The 21538-nt window shown below is 39.7% G+C and overlaps 1 protein-coding gene across 6 annotated transcripts in view; it reads right to left on the reverse strand.

The window, feature by feature from the left end:
* Positions 1-21538, reverse strand: part of LOC136881228 (sialin) — a 227372-nt gene that overhangs the window by 65238 nt on the left and 140596 nt on the right. For all 6 annotated transcript variants that reach the window (XR_011018734.1, XR_010861007.2, XM_067153983.2 and 3 more), the window contains one exon: positions 6617-6775. Coding sequence is in view for 4 of the 6 variants with exons in the window: in XM_067153983.2 (XP_067010084.2) it covers positions 6617-6775 (159 nt within the window). In the remaining 2 variants the exon portion in view is untranslated. The remainder of the gene's footprint in view (positions 1-6616; positions 6776-21538) is intronic.

Consider the following 21538-nt stretch of genomic DNA (forward strand, 5'->3'; position numbering starts at 1 on the left):
TTGCAAAGAAATTGGAAATTTATTGAACATCTCCCTTGGTAAGTTATTCCAATCCCTAACTCCCCTTCCTATAAATGAATATTTGCCCCAATTTGTCCTCTTGAATTCCAACTTTATCTTCATATTGTGATCTTTCCTACTTTTAAAGATACCATCCAAACTTATTCATCTACTGATGTCCTCCCACGCCATCTCTCCACAGACAGCTTGGAACATACCACTTAGTCGAGCAGCTCGTCTCCTTTCTACCAAGTCTTCCCAGTCCAAAGTGCAACATTTTTGTAATGCTACTCTTTTGTCAGAAATCGCCCAGAACAAATCGAGCTGCTTTTCTTTGGATTTTTTCCAGTTCCTGAATCAAGTAATCCTGGTAAGGGTCCCATACACTGGAACCATACTCAAGTTGAAGTCTCACCAGAGACAAATATGCTCTCTCCTTTACATCCTTACTACAACCCCTAAATACTCTCATAACCATGTGCAGAGATCTGTACCCTTTAATTACAATCATATTTATGTGATTACCCCAATGAAGATCTTTCCTTATATTAATACCTAGGTATTTACAATGATCCCCAAAGGGAACTTTCACCCCATCAACGCAGTAATTAAAACTGAGAGGACTTTTCCTATTTGTGAAACTCACAACCTGACTTTTATCCCCATTTATCATCATACCATTGCCTACTGTCCATCTCACAACATTATCAAGATCATTTTGCAGTTGCTCACAATCTTGTAACTTATTTATGACTCTGTACAGAATAACATCATCTGCGAAAAGCCTTATCTCTGATTCCACTTCTTTACACATATCATTGATATATATAAGAAAACATAAAGGTCCAATAATACTGCCTTGAGGAATTCCCCTCTTAATTTTTACAGGGACAGATAAAGCTTCACCTACTCTAATTCTCTGAGTTCTTTTTTCTAGAAACAGAGCCACCCATTCAGTCACTCTTTTGTCAAGTCCAATTGCACTCATTTTTGCCAGTAGTTTCCCATGATCTACCCTATCAAATGCCTTAGATAAGTCAATCGCAATACAGTCCAACTGACCTCCTGAATCCAGGATATCTGCTATATCTTGCTGGAATCCTACAAGTTGGGCTTCAGTGGAATAACCTTTCCTAAACCCAAACTGCCTTCTGTCAGACCAACTATTAATTTTGCAAACATGTCTTATATAATCAGAAAGAATGCTTTCCCAAAGCTTACATACAATGCATGTCAAACTGACTGGCCTGTAATTTTCAGCTTTATGCCTTTCACCCTTTCCTTTATATACAGGGGCTACTATAGCAACTCTCCATTTATTTGGTAACGTTCCTTCATGCAAACAAAAATCAAACAAGTACTACAGATATGGTACTATATCCCAACCCATTGTCTTTAGTATATCCCCCGAAACCTTATCAATTCCAGCTGCTTTTCTAGTTTTCAACTTTTGTATCTTACTGTAAATGTCATTGCTGTCATAGGTAAATTTTAATACTTCTTTAGTATTAGTAACCTCCTCTATCTGGACATTATCCATGTAACCAACAATCTTTACATACTGCTGACTGAATACTTCTGCCTTTTGAAGATCCTCACATACACACTCCCCTTGTTCATTAATTATTCCTGGAATGTCCTTCTTGGAACCTGTTTCTGCCTTAAAGTACCTATACATACTCTTCCATTTTTCACTAAAATTAGTGTGGCCACCAATTATGCTTGCCATCATGTTATCCTTAGCTAACTTCTTTGCTAGATTCAATTTCCTAGTAAGTTCCTTCAATTTCTCCTTACTTCCACAGCCATTTCTATTTCTTTCCAACCTGCACCTCCTTCTTAGTCTCTTTACTTCCCTGTTATAATATAGTGGATCTTTACCATTCCTTACCACCTTTAAAGGTATAAACCTATTTTCACATTCCTCAACAATTGCTTTAAACCCATCCCAGAGTCTGTTTGCATTTTTATTTACTGTTTTCCACCGATCATAGTTGCTTATTAAAAACTCCCTCATGCCTGTTTTATCAGCCATATAGTACTGCCTAACAGTCCTAATTTTAATCTCTTCCTTTCTTTCACATTTTTTAAATTACCACAAAAACAGCTTCGTGATCACTAATACCATCTATTACTTCGGTTTCTCTATAGAGCTCATCTGGTTTTACCAGCACCACATCCAGAATATTCTTCCCTCCGCTGTTTAAACTTCTCCCATGTCTCTTCTGACATCCAGTCTTTCTTCAGCAACTCTCTATGACCTAATGCCTCTTCACAGGTCTCTGTTAAAGTCTTTTTAATGGCTTCCCATGTTTCCTCTACTCCTTCAATTGCTTCCAGATCTAGGACTTCAAACCAGTTTTTCAACTGTAACTTAAAGTTTTCTACTATCGGTTCCTTCTTCAGTTTGCCAATGTCATAAACTCTACTTCACCTCTGGAAAATTCTTGTGTTTGCTGATATCTTAAATTTAAACCAAGCCATCACCAAGTGATGATCAGATCCAACATCTGCTCCTCTTTTATTTCTCACACCGTGAAGCGAGCTCCTCCAATTACGACTTACTGCCACATGATCAATTTGATTCTCTGTGCGATGGTCGGGCGACACCCATGTGACATTTAGCACTCCTTATGTGGGAAAAGTGTCCCTCCAATAACCAGATCATGTTCTGCACACAAGTTAATGAATAATTTGCCGTTCTCGTTCCGCTCACCAAGCCCATGCTTTCCCATAATGTGTTCCACTCCTTCATTATCTTTTCCCACTTTTGCGTTAAAGTCTCCCATGAGCAGGACAAATTTTTTCTGTTTTATTTTCTTTAAAATGCCTGTTAATGTTGCATAGTATTCCTGCTTCACTGTATCATCAGACAGCTTGGTTGGGGCATAACACTGCACTACGCAGATATTGCGTATGTTACTCAGAAAACGAGCGATGATAATTCACTCTGATATAGGGTGCCATTCCAGGAGTCCCTGCTTTGCTCTCTTGCTCAGTAACAGTCCAACACCAGCCCTTGCAACCTCTTCATATTCTCGCCTGAGTACAAGAGGGTCATTCCATTCCGGCACTTCATTTTTCCAAAGTCATCCCACCTCACTTCACTTAGACCAAGAAAATCCAGTCTGTAATTCTCCATTTCTCTGATGATTTGTTTCAGCTTCCCAGGTTCTCTCATTGTACGAACATTCCAACATCCAAATCATGTTACCTGTTTCATGCTAAAGGTCATCAGCTTTTTTCTGTCCGGCTGTTTTTCATCTCTGTTTCTTTAATAGGTCTATTTAAGAGCTTATGAGTTATTGGCCCATAAACTCCGAATGCCTTGGTGGGGCTGCCACCTTAAGGCCAAGGCACTGGCCTTTACACGGATGTTGGTGTATATACTGAAGAAGGAGCTTTTCCTCTCCTCTTCTTAACAGTGTATACTTCAGTTATACCGCCGGTACTCAGTCGCCATTTACCCAGTCTGTGATAACAGGGAGCACCGTGAGATGGTTGGGTTTGATATTTGGCTGAGAGAGGCTATGTATTATGCATCATCAGCCCTTGCTCCTCTAATACTGGCTTTATAAAATTGTATGTTATTTGATAGATTGGAAATTACTTATGAGTTCGAAAGTCATATTGAAAGTCACTGTAAGAAAAAGTTGCTTGGAAGATTAAAAGTGACTTGTAGACTGGAAAATTAAATAAGTCACACTTCATACTGTTCTTTAATAACACAGATGTATATAACCTTTTTGAAGTGGTGTTGTGTCCTCACAAGTCCGTAGAACCATTTCAACCGGAACACCATTACTGGAACACCATCACCACGCATCCCCTGAAGCTATCATGCCTCCATCGACAGAAGTTCACACGATGATACAGGCAGTTAAACGATGCATGTGGCATCAAATTGCAAATGCCACTTCAAGTGATATAGCACTGTCTGTTCCTAATTAGCAAGTCTAATGTTTGGAGTGATTTTGAACCAAGGTTCCACTTAATAAGGTGATTGAACCTTCACGATACAATGAATGCACTATATTCCGACTGTAAATTTTAATGCAGTTCGAAAATCTTAAGCAGAGTCTATGCATTCTACTTCATACATTATGTAAATTTAAGAAAACAGTCTACTGTTAATCTAGCACCAAGAAGTATTAATATTTGGTTTCACAGTCTATGTCCCACTGCATGAACTAATATGCACATAACTTCAATAAACAAAGTTTTAACTAGTTGGTTACTTGCAGAAATTAAGTTATAAGTTTCATTGACTGTTCTATGGTACACGGCATTATTAATAATGTCCAACGTATGACACTTGTGTTTATAAGTAAGCCACATGAAATGTTCAAGTGTTCGAATGCTTTCCATGAGTCCTTTTGAAAGGACGAAAAAATTTTAGAATGTAGAGTTGTACCGCTGTCAAAGTTAAAGTCCTAGACCGTACCTAACTGGTACTGAGTTCAAAGTTCAGAACTTGGTACTCACGCACTAAGTTTACGTCATACAATTGCTGGCACAATCACGTGCAGCAGACCATCACTGGTCCCTGCTGTCGGTCACTATGTCGTTTGAGATTTTAGGTTCGCCTTATATACCAGAGCTTGACCCTGACCAGAAATATCATTGATATTACCTGATATTTTAAAACCTCAGTATCTCCTCAAATACAGTAATACTGCTATCAACTTGAAACTTGAATACTAGCTATTTGTTATCGCCAGCTATACGGTCTTGTCCATTTATTGATATTCCATAAGGAAGCACAGATATAAAAAAGCTTCCAGGTGATTCTCTCTGACGTGCAAGCCACTGTTCCGTGATGTCGTGGTCTGCCTTAGCAAGCTGCAAGGACCTCGCTAGCAGGAAGCATTGCATCACAGTCCACAACGCGCACAATTTAAACTGATGAAACACGCCATGCAGTTCCTAGTTCGATCACAGGTGGTTCCTGTTTCAGTATTGATACAGGAAGATTTTCCAAATTCTCAAGTGCTATCCTAAAAGTCCCATTACACTACAGCCCTGATGGACCTTGGCTTACCAAGTGACCGCTGCTCAGCCCAAAGGCTTGCAGATTATGAGGTGATGGTACTACCCTAAAGGAACATCAATTGGTTGTCTAATGAAATGTTGGGTAGAGAATGCTTTATAGGGTTGTAACAGGCCAATGTCCGACTCGTTGGCTGACTGGTCAGCGTACTGGCCTTCGGTTCAGAGGGTCTCGGGTTCGATTCCCGGCCAGGTTGGGGATTTTAACCTTCATTGGTTAATTCCAATGGCTCAGGGGCTGGGTTTTGTGCTGTCACCAACATCCTTGCAACTCACACACCACACATAACACTATCTTCCACCACAATAACACACAGTTACCTACACATGGCAGATGCCGCCCACCCTCATCGGAGAGTCTGCCTTACAAGAGCTGCACTCGGCTAGAAATAGCCACATGAAATTATATTAACCGGCTAATAGCTCTAATATATGAATGGATGATGATGATGATGATGATGATGATGGTGATAAAACTTGAGTCACTGATTATACTTTACTGATGCCATGACGAATAGAATACCTAGTGAGATCACTCACCGACTTCAAGCGTGCTGCAGAGCAGCGCTAGTGGATCCAATCACCAACATTACACGGTCAGCTGTTTTTGTGGAGGTTACACTGATATGTAAATAACCAAATATAACACTCAGTTGTTTAGACTTCTGTTAATACTGTCAGAGAGTTGCAAATAATATTCTCAATCCCCACAAAGAAGTATCTTTGGACTTAAATAAGAGAACACATGAGATGAAATGGAACATTACGTAAAGTGAAAGCAATATTGTGCTTTACATACTTAAAAAAAAGACTTTTTAAACAGAGCACGTAAAATTAACATTTTTAATCTGACCCTGTAGGAAATCAATCCTAGTTTTGACTGAGGAAAAATACATTTAGTTCACATCAATTACAACTTGCTTTCTTTAGTTGCATTTCAAGAGACACTATTGGCTTTTGGGCATCGGTAAGAGAACTAGACTGGCTGTGAATTTGTCTACAACTAGGGTGACCTTCAACCTTATTGTCATCACTGCTTCACTTACACTGTGATTCTTGTTCCTTACCTTCTTGATACTGTCTTCATTCCTTTTCCTACTTGGTGCCTTTCGCGATTTTACCTCAGTGGATAGGTATTCCAGTAAATTTGGAAAAAAAGTATGAGGCACCACTCCTGGTTTTAACTTCTACCTTACACAAGGAAGTTCAGTGTTTTTACCATTCACAGCGAAACAGTCTGCCTTTGTAAGTTAATTAAATATGCAAAAAAATGCAGGTCACATATTCTGCTTTTGGCTGGCAATTGCTTAACATTCCGCGGAATAACCCTTATCCACTTCTTTTGGCGGTACAAAAAATAGTCTACCATCAGGCTTCCTTCCGTACCAGAATTGTTACCATGACTTCACGCAGGCACGCTATTACCTTCGTCGACAATTTGACGCACGTATTGTTGCAGCTGGTTTGTTGCGACTGCAGTGCCACACTCCGCCGGGGCCACCAACGACAATTTTAAGAGAGTGAAGTGATCACACTAGGTATTCTATTCGTCATGCTGATGCCATACCTGCAAAGTTTGGACTAATATCAACAATGTTGGCTAGACTTCCTGAAGAGCTTGCTCCTCCCACTGCTGTTGAGAAGGATAATATTGCTGCAGCCACTGCTGCATTTTCATATCCTACATGAGAAAGAAGAACCAGCAACACGGCTGGCAAATATTCACCTGGAATGAGGGAAAATATAAAATCAATCAATCAATCAATCAATCAATCAATCAATCAATCAATCAATCAATCAATCAATCAATCAATCAATCAATCAATCAATCAATCAATCTCAGTTACAACTGATCTGCATTTAGAGCTGTCACCCAGGTGGCAAATTCCTTATTGGTTGTTTTCCCAGTCTTTTCTTAAATGATTGCAAAGAAATTGGAAATCTATCAAACATCTCCCTTGGTAAATTATTCCAATTTGTAATTCTTCTTCCTATAAATAAATATTTGCCCCAATTTGCCTCTTGAATTCCAACTTCATCTTCACATTATGACCCTTCCTACTTTTAAAAGCTCCATAGATCTCCACTGACAGCTTGAAACATATCACTTTGTTAGACAGCTTGTTGCCTTACTCCCAAATCTTCCCAGCCTAAAGTTGCAACATTTTTGTAACACTGCTCCTTTGAAAGAAACCACCCAGAACAGGTCATGCTGCTTTACTTTGGATCTTTTCCAGTTTGCAAATCAAGTAAACCTGGGGACACTGGAACCATACTGTAATTGGGGTCTTTCCATGTTGTTCCAAGTGTCATTTATCAGACTCTGGAACTCTATTCCAGCAAATATTAGAAATTCTACTAACTTGCAGAACTTTAGATCTTCTTGCCAAACTTTTCTCCTAAACTATAAAACTGCCTGAGTTGTTCACAATCCTGTACCTTATTTATTACTCTACACAACATAACATCATCCACAAACAACCTTTTCTGTGTTTCCAGTTCTTTACCCATATTATGTATAGGAAAACATGAAGATTCAATAATTCTGCCTTGTGGGCCCCTCTTTAATCACTACAGGATTGGATAATGCTTCACCTATTCTCTTTTGAGTTCTTTTTTCTAGAGACCCAGCCATCCATTCAGTTACTCTTTTGTCTAGTCCAATAGCCCTAATTTTTGCCAGCCCATGATCTACCCTATCAAAAGCCCTGGATAGGTCAGTCATGATACAGAACATTTGACCTTCTGAATCTAAAATATCTACTATATCTTGATGGAATCCTGAAAGTTGAGCCTCATTGGAATAAATTTCTCAAACCAGCAGTGGCATGCTCTGAACCCCATCTACCACAGCGCTGCTGGGGTAAATAACTTTGAATTAACATTTTCATATTACTCCTTAGAACGCTTTTTATAATGTTTAAAAAACTGCAAACATCTAAGCCAAGCCAAGTACAGCTGTCTCGACAATCTGCTCACACTACCGCAGTTCAGCTTCTCCAGCGAGCTGGACTTCCTTGCCGGCGCGAAAGACACAATCCTGTACCTTATTTATTACTCTATACAACATAACATCATCCACAAACAACCTTTTCTGTGTTTCCAGTTCTTTACTCATATTGTGTATAGGAAAACATGAAGATTCAGTAATTCTGCCTTGTGGGCCCCTCTTTAATCACTACAGGATTGGATAATGCACTTCAAGCTTCCTTGTCCTTGGAGCGGGGCGGGGCTGTGGGCCCACCATGACAGCAATTTACGGTGACAGGCCAGCTAGCTTAGGTAAGGTATGCTAGTTTTAATACTTGACACTCGAAGTGTTCAGCGCCACACGCTATAGGCTACAAGAAAAATATCAACATTTTAACAGTATAGCCACTTGCACATCGTTTTGCTATTAAAAATAGAGCCAGTTTATGAAATCAATTGTTATACAGAAGAATATATTTTATTTTTGGATTTCGGGATGTATAAAGTTTTTTCGAGCAATTCATTGATGGCACGTGTAGAATATGTTTTCCGATGGCCACAGAAAAATATTTAGGTTGCCCAGTATGAACACGGAGTTAAGCACGAAGTAAAATAATTATGTATTTGGTTGTCTGTGGTGGTGGTATATAGTGAATTTTTGTAGTGTTCCTTTTGGATTATCGGTGAAGGTTTCGCGGGTTCTGTGCCATTCTTCATTAATATAACGTGTGTTATACGTCATGACGAATATTTTCCCTCTTTTGTCGTTTATGTGCGTTCACTCAGTAAGCGAGTGAAACTATAAAACTTCGGTGATGGTAAAATACCAGTTAAATTTTGCTGATTCAGTTTAGGTTAGACTTTTAAAGTTAGAAAGAAATAGTCCCAGTGTATTTTTGTGAAAACCATGACTGTACTATCACGAAAAGTCACCAGGTGAAACTGTAAGTACATTGTTTAAAATGTGCTATAGATTAAGTTATGATGGTGAACTGTGGACTTCGACAGTGCCAACATGAGGACTGTGTGACTGAGGTAGTCTGTATGTAGTTAAAAGTTGTGGACCAAGAGAGTGTGACAAGTGTGGAAATTGTTTCAAGTTATAATGAGGATATTGATGCAAGTGCGATAACAGGTATAACTTAAAAACAGTGTTCTCTCACCTATGGGTAACTAATGCAGATATCAAGCTCAAATTATTAATATTATTATTTTATGATCATGAATATTATCATTATTTTATGATTATTATGATTATTACTTGTAAGTATGGCTGTGAAGTGTTACATCCAGTTGGTATTTGTATTGTTATTATGATATGATCGCGTTGTGTGTGAGGTTATGTCATGAAAGTATTAGTATTATTATTTACGTAGTTGAATGATCGTATTGTGTGTGAGGTTATGTCATGAAACATGTGTTGCACATAGACATTCATATCAGTTCAGTTAATGTAAATACCTTTAAATTAATATTATAATTTATTCTTACCTATATATAAATTGTAATCCATAATTGTGAAACACACTGTAACTTCCAGAAAGGTAATAGACACAAGAACAATTGAGAGTATTCCATACATTATAATCTTTGTATTATGCACTCTTGAGTTTTCGAGAAGGTATTGCTTATAACGTATCTTTCTGGAAGCCTGGCCAGGATATATATAAAGAGACGATCTTGACAGTGAAGTTAGTTATTGAGAGTTACTGTTAAGTGAGTTTTTGATAGTTATTGGTTGAAGAGTCATGGTGTAGCAAGGTTATGCTTATGACCATGTGTGGACATGCTTTTAAAGCAGTCAACTGTTTTATTTGTGTTCCAAGGTTGTAACCTCTGTGTGCTGTGTTATTCAGTTGTTTTAAAATGGCGGCTTGGTGACGTGAGTGCTTTTCTTTTTGCGACAGCAGTGATCAAGGTTATATGTGTGTTTAATTTGTAAATAAATGTAAATAAAATAAGTGTACCAACTGATAGCATCTCGTGTGCGACTTTGTGGATACGTTATGATCTGGTCACAAGAGTGAGATATTGGGAGTGGCATTTTGCATCATTGAATGATCGTTCATTCGACCCACAGCTTGTGTTCTTTTTGTATGAGGCCTGGTTTCATCTTAATGATTGTGTGAACAGTCATAACTCTCGCTGTTGGTGTGCAGAAAATCTTAATGGTGATTATGAAGTCCCGCATTATGATAGAAAGATTGGTGTTTGGTGTGCTGTTTGTACAAGACGAATAATTGGGCCTACTTTTTTCAAGACGATAGTAAATGCGGAGAGGTACCAAGATGACATCTTGATGCCATTCTTCCATCAGTTAACAGAAGAAGAAGAAAAATCACGTGGGTGGTTTCAACAAGATTCAGTCCCTACTCATACAGCAGAAGATTCCCTTCTTACAATTTTGAAAGTATTTGCAATCAGAGTAATCAGTGCTGGTCTATTTCTCCCTTGTTCTCCAGATCTACCAGTGTGTGAATTTTGCTTGTGGGGTAAACTGAAAGAAATAGTGTATCAAACAAATCCTCACACATTGGAACTGAAAGAAAACATTACGAATGAAATCAGAAACATTACAGTGGCAGAACTCGCTCACGTCGGCCAGAATGTGGTTACCATGTACAATGCCTGTACAACCCAGGAAGGACGACACTTCCAGCATCTTTTATAAAGTAAGATTTCATGTGAGATTGTGTACGCACTTAAAGCAGGGCAGCCGTGCGCGACATAAGTTCGGCTGAGGCAACTGCTGTAGTGCAGAGTACAAATACCATGTGTTCAGTCTTAGTTTATATGAGAGACCCTGTACATGTCTTCACTCTCCTAATCATCAGTACTTGATGCTGGCATGTGTTGTTGGATGATTACAGTATCTACTGGTGTAGAATTTAATCTTACTGCTATCGTTCTATAGCTAATGATTTTAACATCTACAAGAGTTTTCACAGTCAATCTGTCCATTAATAGGGCAACACCTCCTTTGCCACCTCAACTTCTTGAATGGACTATGCTATAATTATCACTCTGGAATTTTTCAGTCAGCCCCTCTGGTTTCACAAAGACCTAGAACACTGAGTTCATTTCTTTTAGCTTCTAGTTTGATATTTTCTAATTTTCCAGGTCTAAGCAATGTGCATACATTCCATATAGCAATGATTGATCCAATCTTGGAAGCCTTGCAGCTTCCTGCTGATATCTGGAATTGCCAGGGAGTAAATTCTCTAAACTGTACATTTCGTGACATCTTGCGATCATAGTGAGGTGGTTTCCCATTGTCTTCCTCACCAGCAATATCCCTCTATAATGGTTCTTTTGTGCTGACTGCTGTATTTTTTCTTTTGTTCATGTGTCCAGTGCTGTTGATTTCCAGCCTTTGATTAATGTTCTTCCACCTGATATTTCTTACAGAAGATGTTGCTGACCCATCCTCTGGATATTTTACAGTGGTATTTGCTCCATTATGGGACCATCCCTTTCAGAGGCCACGTTATTTCCTGCCAACCAACACTTGGCTTTGGTCGCTGGTTGTACGGTCATACTCCATTAACAAAACAGGGCTTTAACCCTGGCCAGACATTTGATTACATATAACCTTCTTAAATTAATTTTAATTTATGAAAGGTAAACTCACACCTAAATCCACATCCTCTTTCATATATGTGAACATTTTCAAAGTTCATTCATACTGATTAGCATTGACAAATACTATCATGGTGATTCTAGATTCCTGGCATAGATTGAAATTTAGCCAGTGGACTGGTTTGGGATTGATCCAATCTTGTGAGAACAATTAGATCGTTGCTTGTTTAAAAAAAAGGTCTCTGTTCAGGTTGACAGTTAAGGGTACCATCACCCTGTCTATGCTCTTCCTATAATGCATTGAAGAACATGTTTGGGATATAAAGTGGAAATATTTAATGATAGTGACTAATATGGATAAACTGGAAGAATTCAACAGTGTGTTGGTAACCCAAACTTTAAGGCCAACTAATGTTATTGTTACAGAATTATGACCAGGTGAGATGGCCATGCGGTTAGGGATGTGCAGCTGTGAGCTTGCATCCAGGAGATAGTGGGTTCAAACCCCACTGTTGGCAGCCCCGAACATGCTTTTCCGTGGTTTCTCATTCACCAGGCAAAAGGTTGCCAAAAGATCTATCTATGTCAGTGCGACGTAAAGCAAATAATAAATAAATAAATAAATAAATAAATAAATAAATAAATAAATAAATAAATAAATAAATAAATAAATAAATAAATAAATTATGAAAAGAAAATGACATTTGTTGCAGTGGCCACTTCAAGCTAAACAATCATGATAATATTGGATATAAGTCTGACAATTTAATCAGTGGGTATATAAACATCAAGTTTGAAATGTAGAAAACAAGTGGCCCTTGGCTTTCATTTTACAATACCAGGAGAATATAAAATACGTCATGAAAGTCATAGTGTTGTTGAAGATAGTAAAATGCTTATTGAGCTAGATTTTAATAAAGGATTAAGAAAAAACAATACAAGCTAAATTATAACATTTTCTGGTCATGGAAAGAGCAAATTAAAATGTAACTGCATTTCCACTATATTTTGGATGAATGATAAATGAGGATGATGAAACAGAATGAGGAAATTTGACTGTATGCATTATTAGAACAGCTTGTCCTCTTTGCAAGGAAAATGAGCCTTTAAAGACCAGTTTTTCAGTGTGTGTCATACACAGTGTCAAGTGGACAGCAGGCATTCAGTTTTAATTACTGTATTGATGGTGTGAAAGTTCCTTATGTGGATCACTATAAGTACCTAAGAGTTAATGTAAGGAAAGATCTTCATTGGGATGATCACATTAACAGGATTGTAAATAAAGGTTACAGATCTCTTCACATGGTTATGAGTGTATTTATGAGTTGAAGTAAGGATGTAAAGGAGAGGGCATATAAGTCTGTGGTAAGACCACAGTTAGAGTATAATTCCAGTGTATTAGCCCTCACCAGGATTACTTGATTTGAGAACTGAAAAAAATCCAAGGAAAAGCAGCTTGATTTGTTCTAGGTGATTTCTGACAAATGAGTAGGGTTACGAAAATGTTGTGAAGTTCGGACTGGGACTGGGAAGACTTAGAAGAAAGGAGATGAGCTCCGCAACTAAGCAGTGTGCTCCGAGTTGTCGGTGGAGAGATGGTGTGGGATGAGATTAGTAGATGAATAAGTTTGAGTGGAGCATTTAAAAGTAGGAAAGATCACAATATGAAGATAAAGTTGGAATACAAGTGGACAAACTGGGGCAAATATCAATTTATAGGAAGGGGCGTTAGAGATTGGAATAACTTACCAAGGGAGATGTTCAATAAATTTCCAAAATCTTTGCAATCGTTTAAGAAAAGACTAGGAAAACAACAGATAGGGAATCTGCCACCTGGGCGACTGCCCTAAATGCAGATCAGTGACGGACGGAGCATCAGGTCTGGACCGATGAGGAGTAGGGTCACGTGCTGTTCTTAGATGGGAGCAAATTCAGTCTGAGTAGTGATCTGATGAGAGATGGGAACACGTAATGCACCCAGGAACATTGTCGAGCATGATGATTTTGGCGGTCCAAGTGTTACGGTGTGGGGAGGCATAATGTTGCATGAGTGTACCGATTTCCAAATCCTTGAATGGGGTACATTTACCAGTCAACGTTATTGTGACAGTGTACTCCTTCCCCATGTGCAGCTTTTCAAGGGTGCATTCAGTCCCGACTTCATTTTTATGGATGACAATGCACGACCGCATCGAACAGCACAGGTGGAGGAGCTCTTGGAACGAGAGGATATTCAGCAAATGGACTGGCTTGCCTGTTCCCCCGACTTAAATCCCATTGAGCACTTGTGGGATATGTTGGGCAAACGCATTGGAGCACGTTCACGTGCACCAACAACCATCCAACAGTTGTCAACTGCGCTGGTGGAGGAATGGAATGCCCTACCAGAAGGCTCCTTACCAATCTTGTGGCCAGCATGGGAACACATTGCAGAACATGCATCGCTGTCTGTGGTGACACACACACCGTTTTAAGAATCATGTTCCTTCTTTTGTGATGTCCAGAGGACCATCAAGAGTCACAGTCACAGTGACTTAAGTGTTATTTATTATTATTATTTATTATTATCTCTGTATAAAAGTGTCATTTCTGTTCGTATCAGCACATATTCCTTTCAGTTGCCTACTGTACCATACTGTAGCAGTTTTTCTTATGTATGGTTCAAGTTTCATAGAGCTATATTACTTGGCAGTGACACAACATGCAAAAGTTTTGCACAGCAGTGTAGTATACCAAGTGATCCTCTGTGATTGACAGGTCCATTACAAAAACACAAAAACAGAGAAGAGTGCTGTCCATCCTGTCATCCTCTATGGGACCAACTGCTGGCCAACAACATCAACTCACATACAAGCACTCCTTGTGATGGAAAATGCAGATGCTGTGTTCAAGCCTTGGGTTGACATGATAGGATCACATGTTGAATGAGACTGTCCATGTTTGCAATAGGGTGTGACTCCAATCCTAAAGATGCAGGAGGTACAGCTGAGATGATATGAGTACGTTGTCAGAAGTGCCATGGATTCAATCGCTAACATGGCTTTGAGATTGGATCCTGTTGGAAAATGGCCACTTGGTGGTTAGATAGAGTTATGGAAGACATGACAAAAGTCAATGCCATATCTGAAGACACATCTGACTGCAAATGGCAAAAACATAGTAAATGTGCAGACCCTATGATTATGTGGGAATGATACAAGAGAAGAGAGAGTAGTATACCTGAAATCAAATCAACGTATTGCAAAGCTAACAGTGAGCTTGCAGTAATAATCTGCAATCTATATATAAAATTGGATGTTGGTATATTTGAGATTAATAGGCTCAAAAACTACTGGACTGATTTTGCTGAAATTTTCACAATTTGTCCTTACTACATCTGAGAGGGATTATGAAATGGTTTGAATGAAATCGGATAGGTAGTTTTATTACAATGATTAATTTTATGTAATTTTATTCAATTGCAAAGCCGCACCAAGATTGGATCAACTTGATGGACAGATTGTCACTAGGCGACAGCAAGTAACGCTATATCGTAATAGTCCGGTAAGAAATGTCATATATAGGAGGATGAGAACACGCCACCATGGTTTATAAAGTACCATCCCTTGCTAGGAGGTTCATGACCATGGCTGCTAATTGGAAATAACAATCCAACATGCCGTGATCGAGATGCACTTTCATGTCATGTCATGTTGATAGGTCTGCCCAGAATGTGTAAAATACACTGACTGACAGAGCAAATGCAACACCAAGAAGGAGTGGTCAGAACTTTATGCCAATTGCAGGGTAGACTGACGTCATTGAGGTATGCTCATGATGTGAAATGCGCCGCTGTGCTGCACACGTAGCGAACGATAAATGGGACACGGCGTTCGCGAATGGCCCACTTCGTACCGCGATTTCTCAGCCGACAGTCATTGTAGAACGTGTTGTCATGTGCCACAGGACACGTGTATAGCTAAGAATGCCAGGCCGCCATCAACGGAGGCATTTCCAGCAGACAGACGACTTTACGAGGGGTATGGTGATCGGGCTGAGAAGGGCAGGTTGGTCGCTTCGTCAAATCGCAGCCGATACCCATAGGGATGTGTCCACGGTGCAGCGCCTGTGGCGAAGATGGTTGGCGCAGGGACATGTGGCACGTGCGAGGGGTCCAGGCGCAGCCCGAGTGACGTCAGCACGCGAGGATCGGCGCATCCGCCGCCAAGCGGTGGCAGCCCCGCACGCCACGTCAACCGCCATTCTTCAGCATGTGCAAGACACCCTGGCTGTTCCAATATCGACCAGAACAATTTCCCGTCAATTGGTTGAAGGAGGCCTGCACTCCCGGCGTCCGCTCAGAAGACTACCATTGACTCCACAGCATAGACGTGCACGCCTGGCATGGTGCCGGGCTAGAGCGACTTGGATGAGGGAATGGCGGAACGTCGTGTTCTCCGATGAGTCACGCTTCTGTTCTGTCAGTGATAGTCACCGCAGACGAGTGTGGCGTCGGCGTGGAGAAAGGTCAAATCCGGCAGTAACTGTGGAGCGCCCTACCGCTAGACAACGCGGCATCATGGTTTGGGGCGCTATTGCGTATGATTCCACGTCACCTCTAGTGCGTATTCAAGGCACGTTAAATGCCCACCGCTACGTGCAGCATGTGCTGCGGCCGGTGGCACTCCCGTACCTTCAGGGGCTGCCCAATGCTCTGTTTCAGCAGGATAATGCCCGCCCACACACTGCTCGCATCTCCCAACAGGCTCTACGAGGTGTACAGATGCTTCCGTGGCCAGCGTACTCTCCGGATCTCTCACCAATCGAACACGTGTGGGATCTCATCGGATGCCGTTTGCAAACTCTGCCCCAGCCTCGTACAGACGACCAACTGTGGCAAATGGTTGACAGGGAATGGAGAACCATCCCTCAGGACACCATCCGCACTCTTATTGACTCTGTACCTCGACGTGTTTCTGCGTGCATCGCCGCTCGCGGTGGTCCTACATCCTACTGAGTCGATGCCATGCGCATTGTGTAACCTGCATATCGGTTTGAAATAAACATCAATTATTCGTCCGTGCCGACTCTGTTTTTTCCCCAACTTTCATCCCTTTCGAACCACTCCTCCTTGGTGTTGCATTTGCTCTGTCAGTCAGTGTATTTAAGAAACTGTGAAAAATATAGAATATCAACAGTGGAATGACATGAGTTGTCAGCCACTCCTAACGAAGAACAACTAGGGGTTTGAACGAGCAAAGGCAAGTCTATGTAATCTATCTATAGGTGTATATATATAAATGTAATTGTATGTGAATATGTATTACATCTCCTAAACCACTGGAGCGATTTTAACCAAACTTGGTACACTTGTGCCTTACTGTAGTATCAGGAGACAAACCTCGTGAGGAAAAGACACCACAAGCACCCTTATAGGCGGGGGGACGAGGGGGATGAGTTATAAAAATAATCAAAAATAGAGTTGAATCCATATTCAGGGTCGCTGAGATGAATAGTGATACTACAGATTTTTTAAATTCCAAGTTCAGCCCGGTTTGGAGTGGGGGCAAGGGAGGAGTGAGATACAAAAATAATCGAAAATAGTGTCGAATCCACAGTTCTTGGGGACGCTGATATGAATAGTGATACTACGGATTTTTAAAGTCCAATTTCAGCCCCCTTTGGGATGGGGGCGTGTGAGGAGTGAGATATAAAAGTAATCGAAAATAGTGTCTAATCCATAGTTCTCGGGGACACTGAGATGAACAGTGACACTCCAGACTTTTTAAAGTCCAATTTCAGTCCATTTGAGGTGGGGGGCAAGGGGGAGTGAGATAAAAAAACTGGAAATAGCGTCGAATCCATAGTTTTCGGAGTTGCTGAGATGTATAGTGATACTACAGATTTTTTCAAGTCCAATTTCAGCCCCCTTTGGGGTGGAGGCTTGGGGGGAGTGAGATATGAAAGTAATTGAAAATAATGTTGAATCCATAGTTCTCAGGGGCACTGAGATGAACAGTGACACTCCGGAGTTATAAAAATAATCGAAAATAGTATTGTATCTATAGTTTTCGGTGTCGCTTAGATGAATAATGACACTCCGGATTCTTTGAGTCCAATTTTAGCCCCCTTTGTAGTGGGGGCGAGAGGGGAGTGAGATATAATAATAATAATAATAATAATAATAATAATAGAAAATAGAGTCAAATCCATAGTTTTGGGGTTGCTGCGATGAACAATGACACTCCGGAATTTTTTCAAGTCCAAGTTTATCACCCTTTGGGGTGGGGGCGAGGGGGGGGAACGGGATGTAAAAGTAATCTGAAATAGTGTCGAATCCATCGTTTTTGGGGTCACAGAGATGAATAGTGACACTCCGGATATTTTATAAGTTCAAGTTCAGCCCCTTTGTGGTGGGGTAGGAGGGAGTGAGATATAAAATAAACGAAAATAGTGTCAAATCCAAAGTTTTAGGGGTTACTGAGATGAACAGTGACATTCTGGATTTTTAAAGTCTAAGTTCAGCCCCCTTTGACATAGGGATGAGAAAAAAAAAAAAATAGAATGACCAAAATGACAAGAGATTCTGGATGTATGTTTGTATTTTGCAGCGTAGCTGACAACTAAATTTGGTACAAATATGACTTACTATCAGGAGACTAACCGCGTTGGGATAAGACACCACTAGCATCCATAGGCGGTGGGGGGAGGGGGGAGGCGTGAGGTATAAAATTCGGAAATAGTGTCGAATCCACAGTTTTCGGGGTCGCTGAGATGAATAGTGCTATCTGGATTTTTTTTAAAGTTCAAGTTCAGTCCCCTTGTCATAGGGGATGTGAAAGGGTAAAAAATTAAAATGACAAAATTAACAAAGATGATGGATGTATTTGTGTATTTTTCATCTTAGCTGTAAACTAAATTTGGTGCAGATATTACTTACCGTGTATGAAAAACATGGTGGAGACGAGACACTCCTAGAAACTTTAGGGGAAGCGGTGAAATGCAAATAAATAAAAACGACCAATAAGAGTGTCGGAGAATCCATAGTTTTCGGGACTACTGGGGCGATTTGAACCAAACTTGGTACACTTATGACTTACTATCAGGAGACTAACTACAAGGGGGGAAGACATCCCTGGCACACTTACGGGTTGGGGGTAACTGGTGTAGAATATAAAGATAATCGAAAATAGTGACGAATCCATACTTTTCGGGATCGCTGAATAGAATAGTGACACTCTGGACTTCGTTGAGGTCCATCTTCAGCCCCCATTGGCATGGAGATGAGAAGGGGTGAAAAGGAAATCATCCAAAATGACCGAAATTACAGATAGCCCTCATACAAACTAGGTACACATATGATTTACTATCTGAAAGAAATACTGTTGGTTAAAACACCTCTAGTTCTCCTAGCACAGGTGGTGAAATATAAAAATAAACAAAAATAACCATTATAAATGTCGAATTCATTGTTTATGTTATAACCGTCCAGGCTTCTCCAGCCCTACTAATTTAATATAATATAATTTTACATGATATCCTTTGATATCAAGTTTATCTGCCATCGGCAATTACTTGTAATAACATATTTATTCAACGTCAATCATTTGTAATCAAGGACTTTTGGAATCATATTGTATATATGATAACATCGCTTTATTATTTAAATTATTATATTATGTAGAATAGGAATTCATTATGTTGTAAATACGGTCAATATGTTGAGACATAGTTGTTTTCATTTCATCTCATATTTGTGTATACGGAGGGTTATTCTTGAAGCTGGGGATTTTGCGTGACTCATGGGTTTGGGGAAGGCAGTAAACAGCGACCCGTGCACGAGGCTTGCATACCAGCAGAGTACATCATCGGCACGCCTACCGCACTCGACAAGAAAGAAGAGAAGGGGAGATGATAATGCGATCTACGAATCAGATGTTTCGTTATATAGAGATCTGAGATGAAGCTGTTACCAAGAGTGGGGGAGCCCAGTGATATTATCAAGTGCGGAGCGAGATACTGAGAGATACTCCATCACTACTACTTCTACTGTGAACATCTACTTTGAGCGACGTTATTTGATTTGTGAAACAGTGTGTGGTCGCTCCGCGACATAGTTATTTTTGTACAAGGTGTTGTCGCTTCGATACAATACTTAGGTGCGGTAATGTTATCGGATTAGCGTGAAACGAAACAAGCTTACGGCTTGTGTTATTTTCAGTAAATATTGTGGACGAAGAACTATGTTTAGTTCAAGTCTACGGAAATTTGGTACAAGTCTGTACCGTATAAATAGTATAGCTCAGTTGGATTGAGATTTCTACTAATATGGAAAAATTAATATCTCTGAATTTTCTCCTCATACGATCAACGCTGATCAGTTATTACAAGTATAGGGACAATGTCTAATTTAAAGACTAGGCAAATAGGGAGTGCTAGTCCAGATAGCCCGTACCATATCAGAGAAGGAAGGAAGGATGTCCGTGGAGCAAATTCTACATCGAGAAGAAGAGAACGAGTAACCACGGAAACCAGATGACTTCAACGGAAGCTGCAATTGGTGAGCTTCAATTAGATAAAGCAAGCAATATTAATTCAGTAAAGTAAATTATAAATTCCTCCACGCTTTAAGAAACTTTTCCGATTCATCTCATTTTTTTTGTATAATAAATTCATTTGTATTTTATATTGCATTAATTTTCTTTCTTAAGCGATACTTAATGGTTAATTATTTAAAATCCTACCCCTGTGATTTAAGTATAAGTCTCTATGCTAGTAAATATAAATTTTGGTTTACAGTTTTGTTTAAAACTGTAACCCTGGTGCCCAAACATTACATAGAGAAATGGGAAACCATGGAATGGTAATTGTTTCTATTTGCGTGGCAATTTGCAGGCAAGCCACAAATAGTTTATTTGTTATTCATGTGTCCCAAGATAATAACTTTCATCTCCCCAAGTGTCTTGATGAGGGGTTGAACAGTTACATTTGGCGCCCAATGTGGGGCTCGAAAACCATTAAGTATTCATGGAAAGAAAGCAGTAAAGTAGAGTCTGTGTTTGTGGGGGTTAGGTGAGTGTCCATATAATTTGTATATGTGATTTTGGGGGAATCATGGCTGCACAAGGTGAAAAGGACATGAAATTACGTTGCGGAAACTTAGTAAAGGGAGGCAAGACGCTGAATTCTAGGAATGTTGTTGATGAAAGCATTGAAGTAGATAAAACGGTAGAGAGTGGTGGGAGCATGGAAAATAGCACAGAATCTGATGTAGCTAGGATGGAGGGCAAGAAAGAAAGTAATACGAATAGTGAAATGAATATTCAACAACTGTTTTTAATGATGCAAGGGATATTACAGCAAACGGATGAAATTAGGAAGGAAACAAAAGGGATAGATGAAATTAAGAAGGAAGTAGAGAGAATGAAAACCGAAATTAGCAAGGAAGTAGAGAAAACACAGACAGAGATTAAAGAAAATAGAAAGGAGATAGAACAGACGAAAACCGAAATTAGCAGAGAAGTTAATGCTAGGATGGACGCTTTAAATCATAGATTAGATGAATCACTAGAGCAGCAGAAACGTTTTGAGAATCAGTTAGCGGAACAGGAGATGAGACGTAGCCAACATGAGAAAGTCATAGATAATAAGTTAACTGAACTTAGGAGCGAAGTAGACCAGCAGATCACAGGAATTAATAGTAAAATTCAGGAACAAGTAGGAGAAGTTACTAAAGTTAGAGAACAAGTACAACAACAATTCGATGATCTATGTGGTAAGGTAGAGACTAATGCTAAAATATGTAATGAAATGTTGGTGAGTGACGTAGAAACTAAAGTAAAAAGGATAAATGAACGTATTGATAGGTCGTAGGCACAAATACGTAAAGAAATCAGAGAAAAGCAAGGTAATATAGGAAGTCAGTGCCATGGTACTAATTTCATATATGAAACTGAACTAC

This window comes from Anabrus simplex, chromosome 1 (genome assembly GCF_040414725.1).
Source record: "Anabrus simplex isolate iqAnaSimp1 chromosome 1, ASM4041472v1, whole genome shotgun sequence".
Taxonomy (NCBI): Eukaryota; Metazoa; Arthropoda; class Insecta; order Orthoptera; family Tettigoniidae; genus Anabrus; species Anabrus simplex.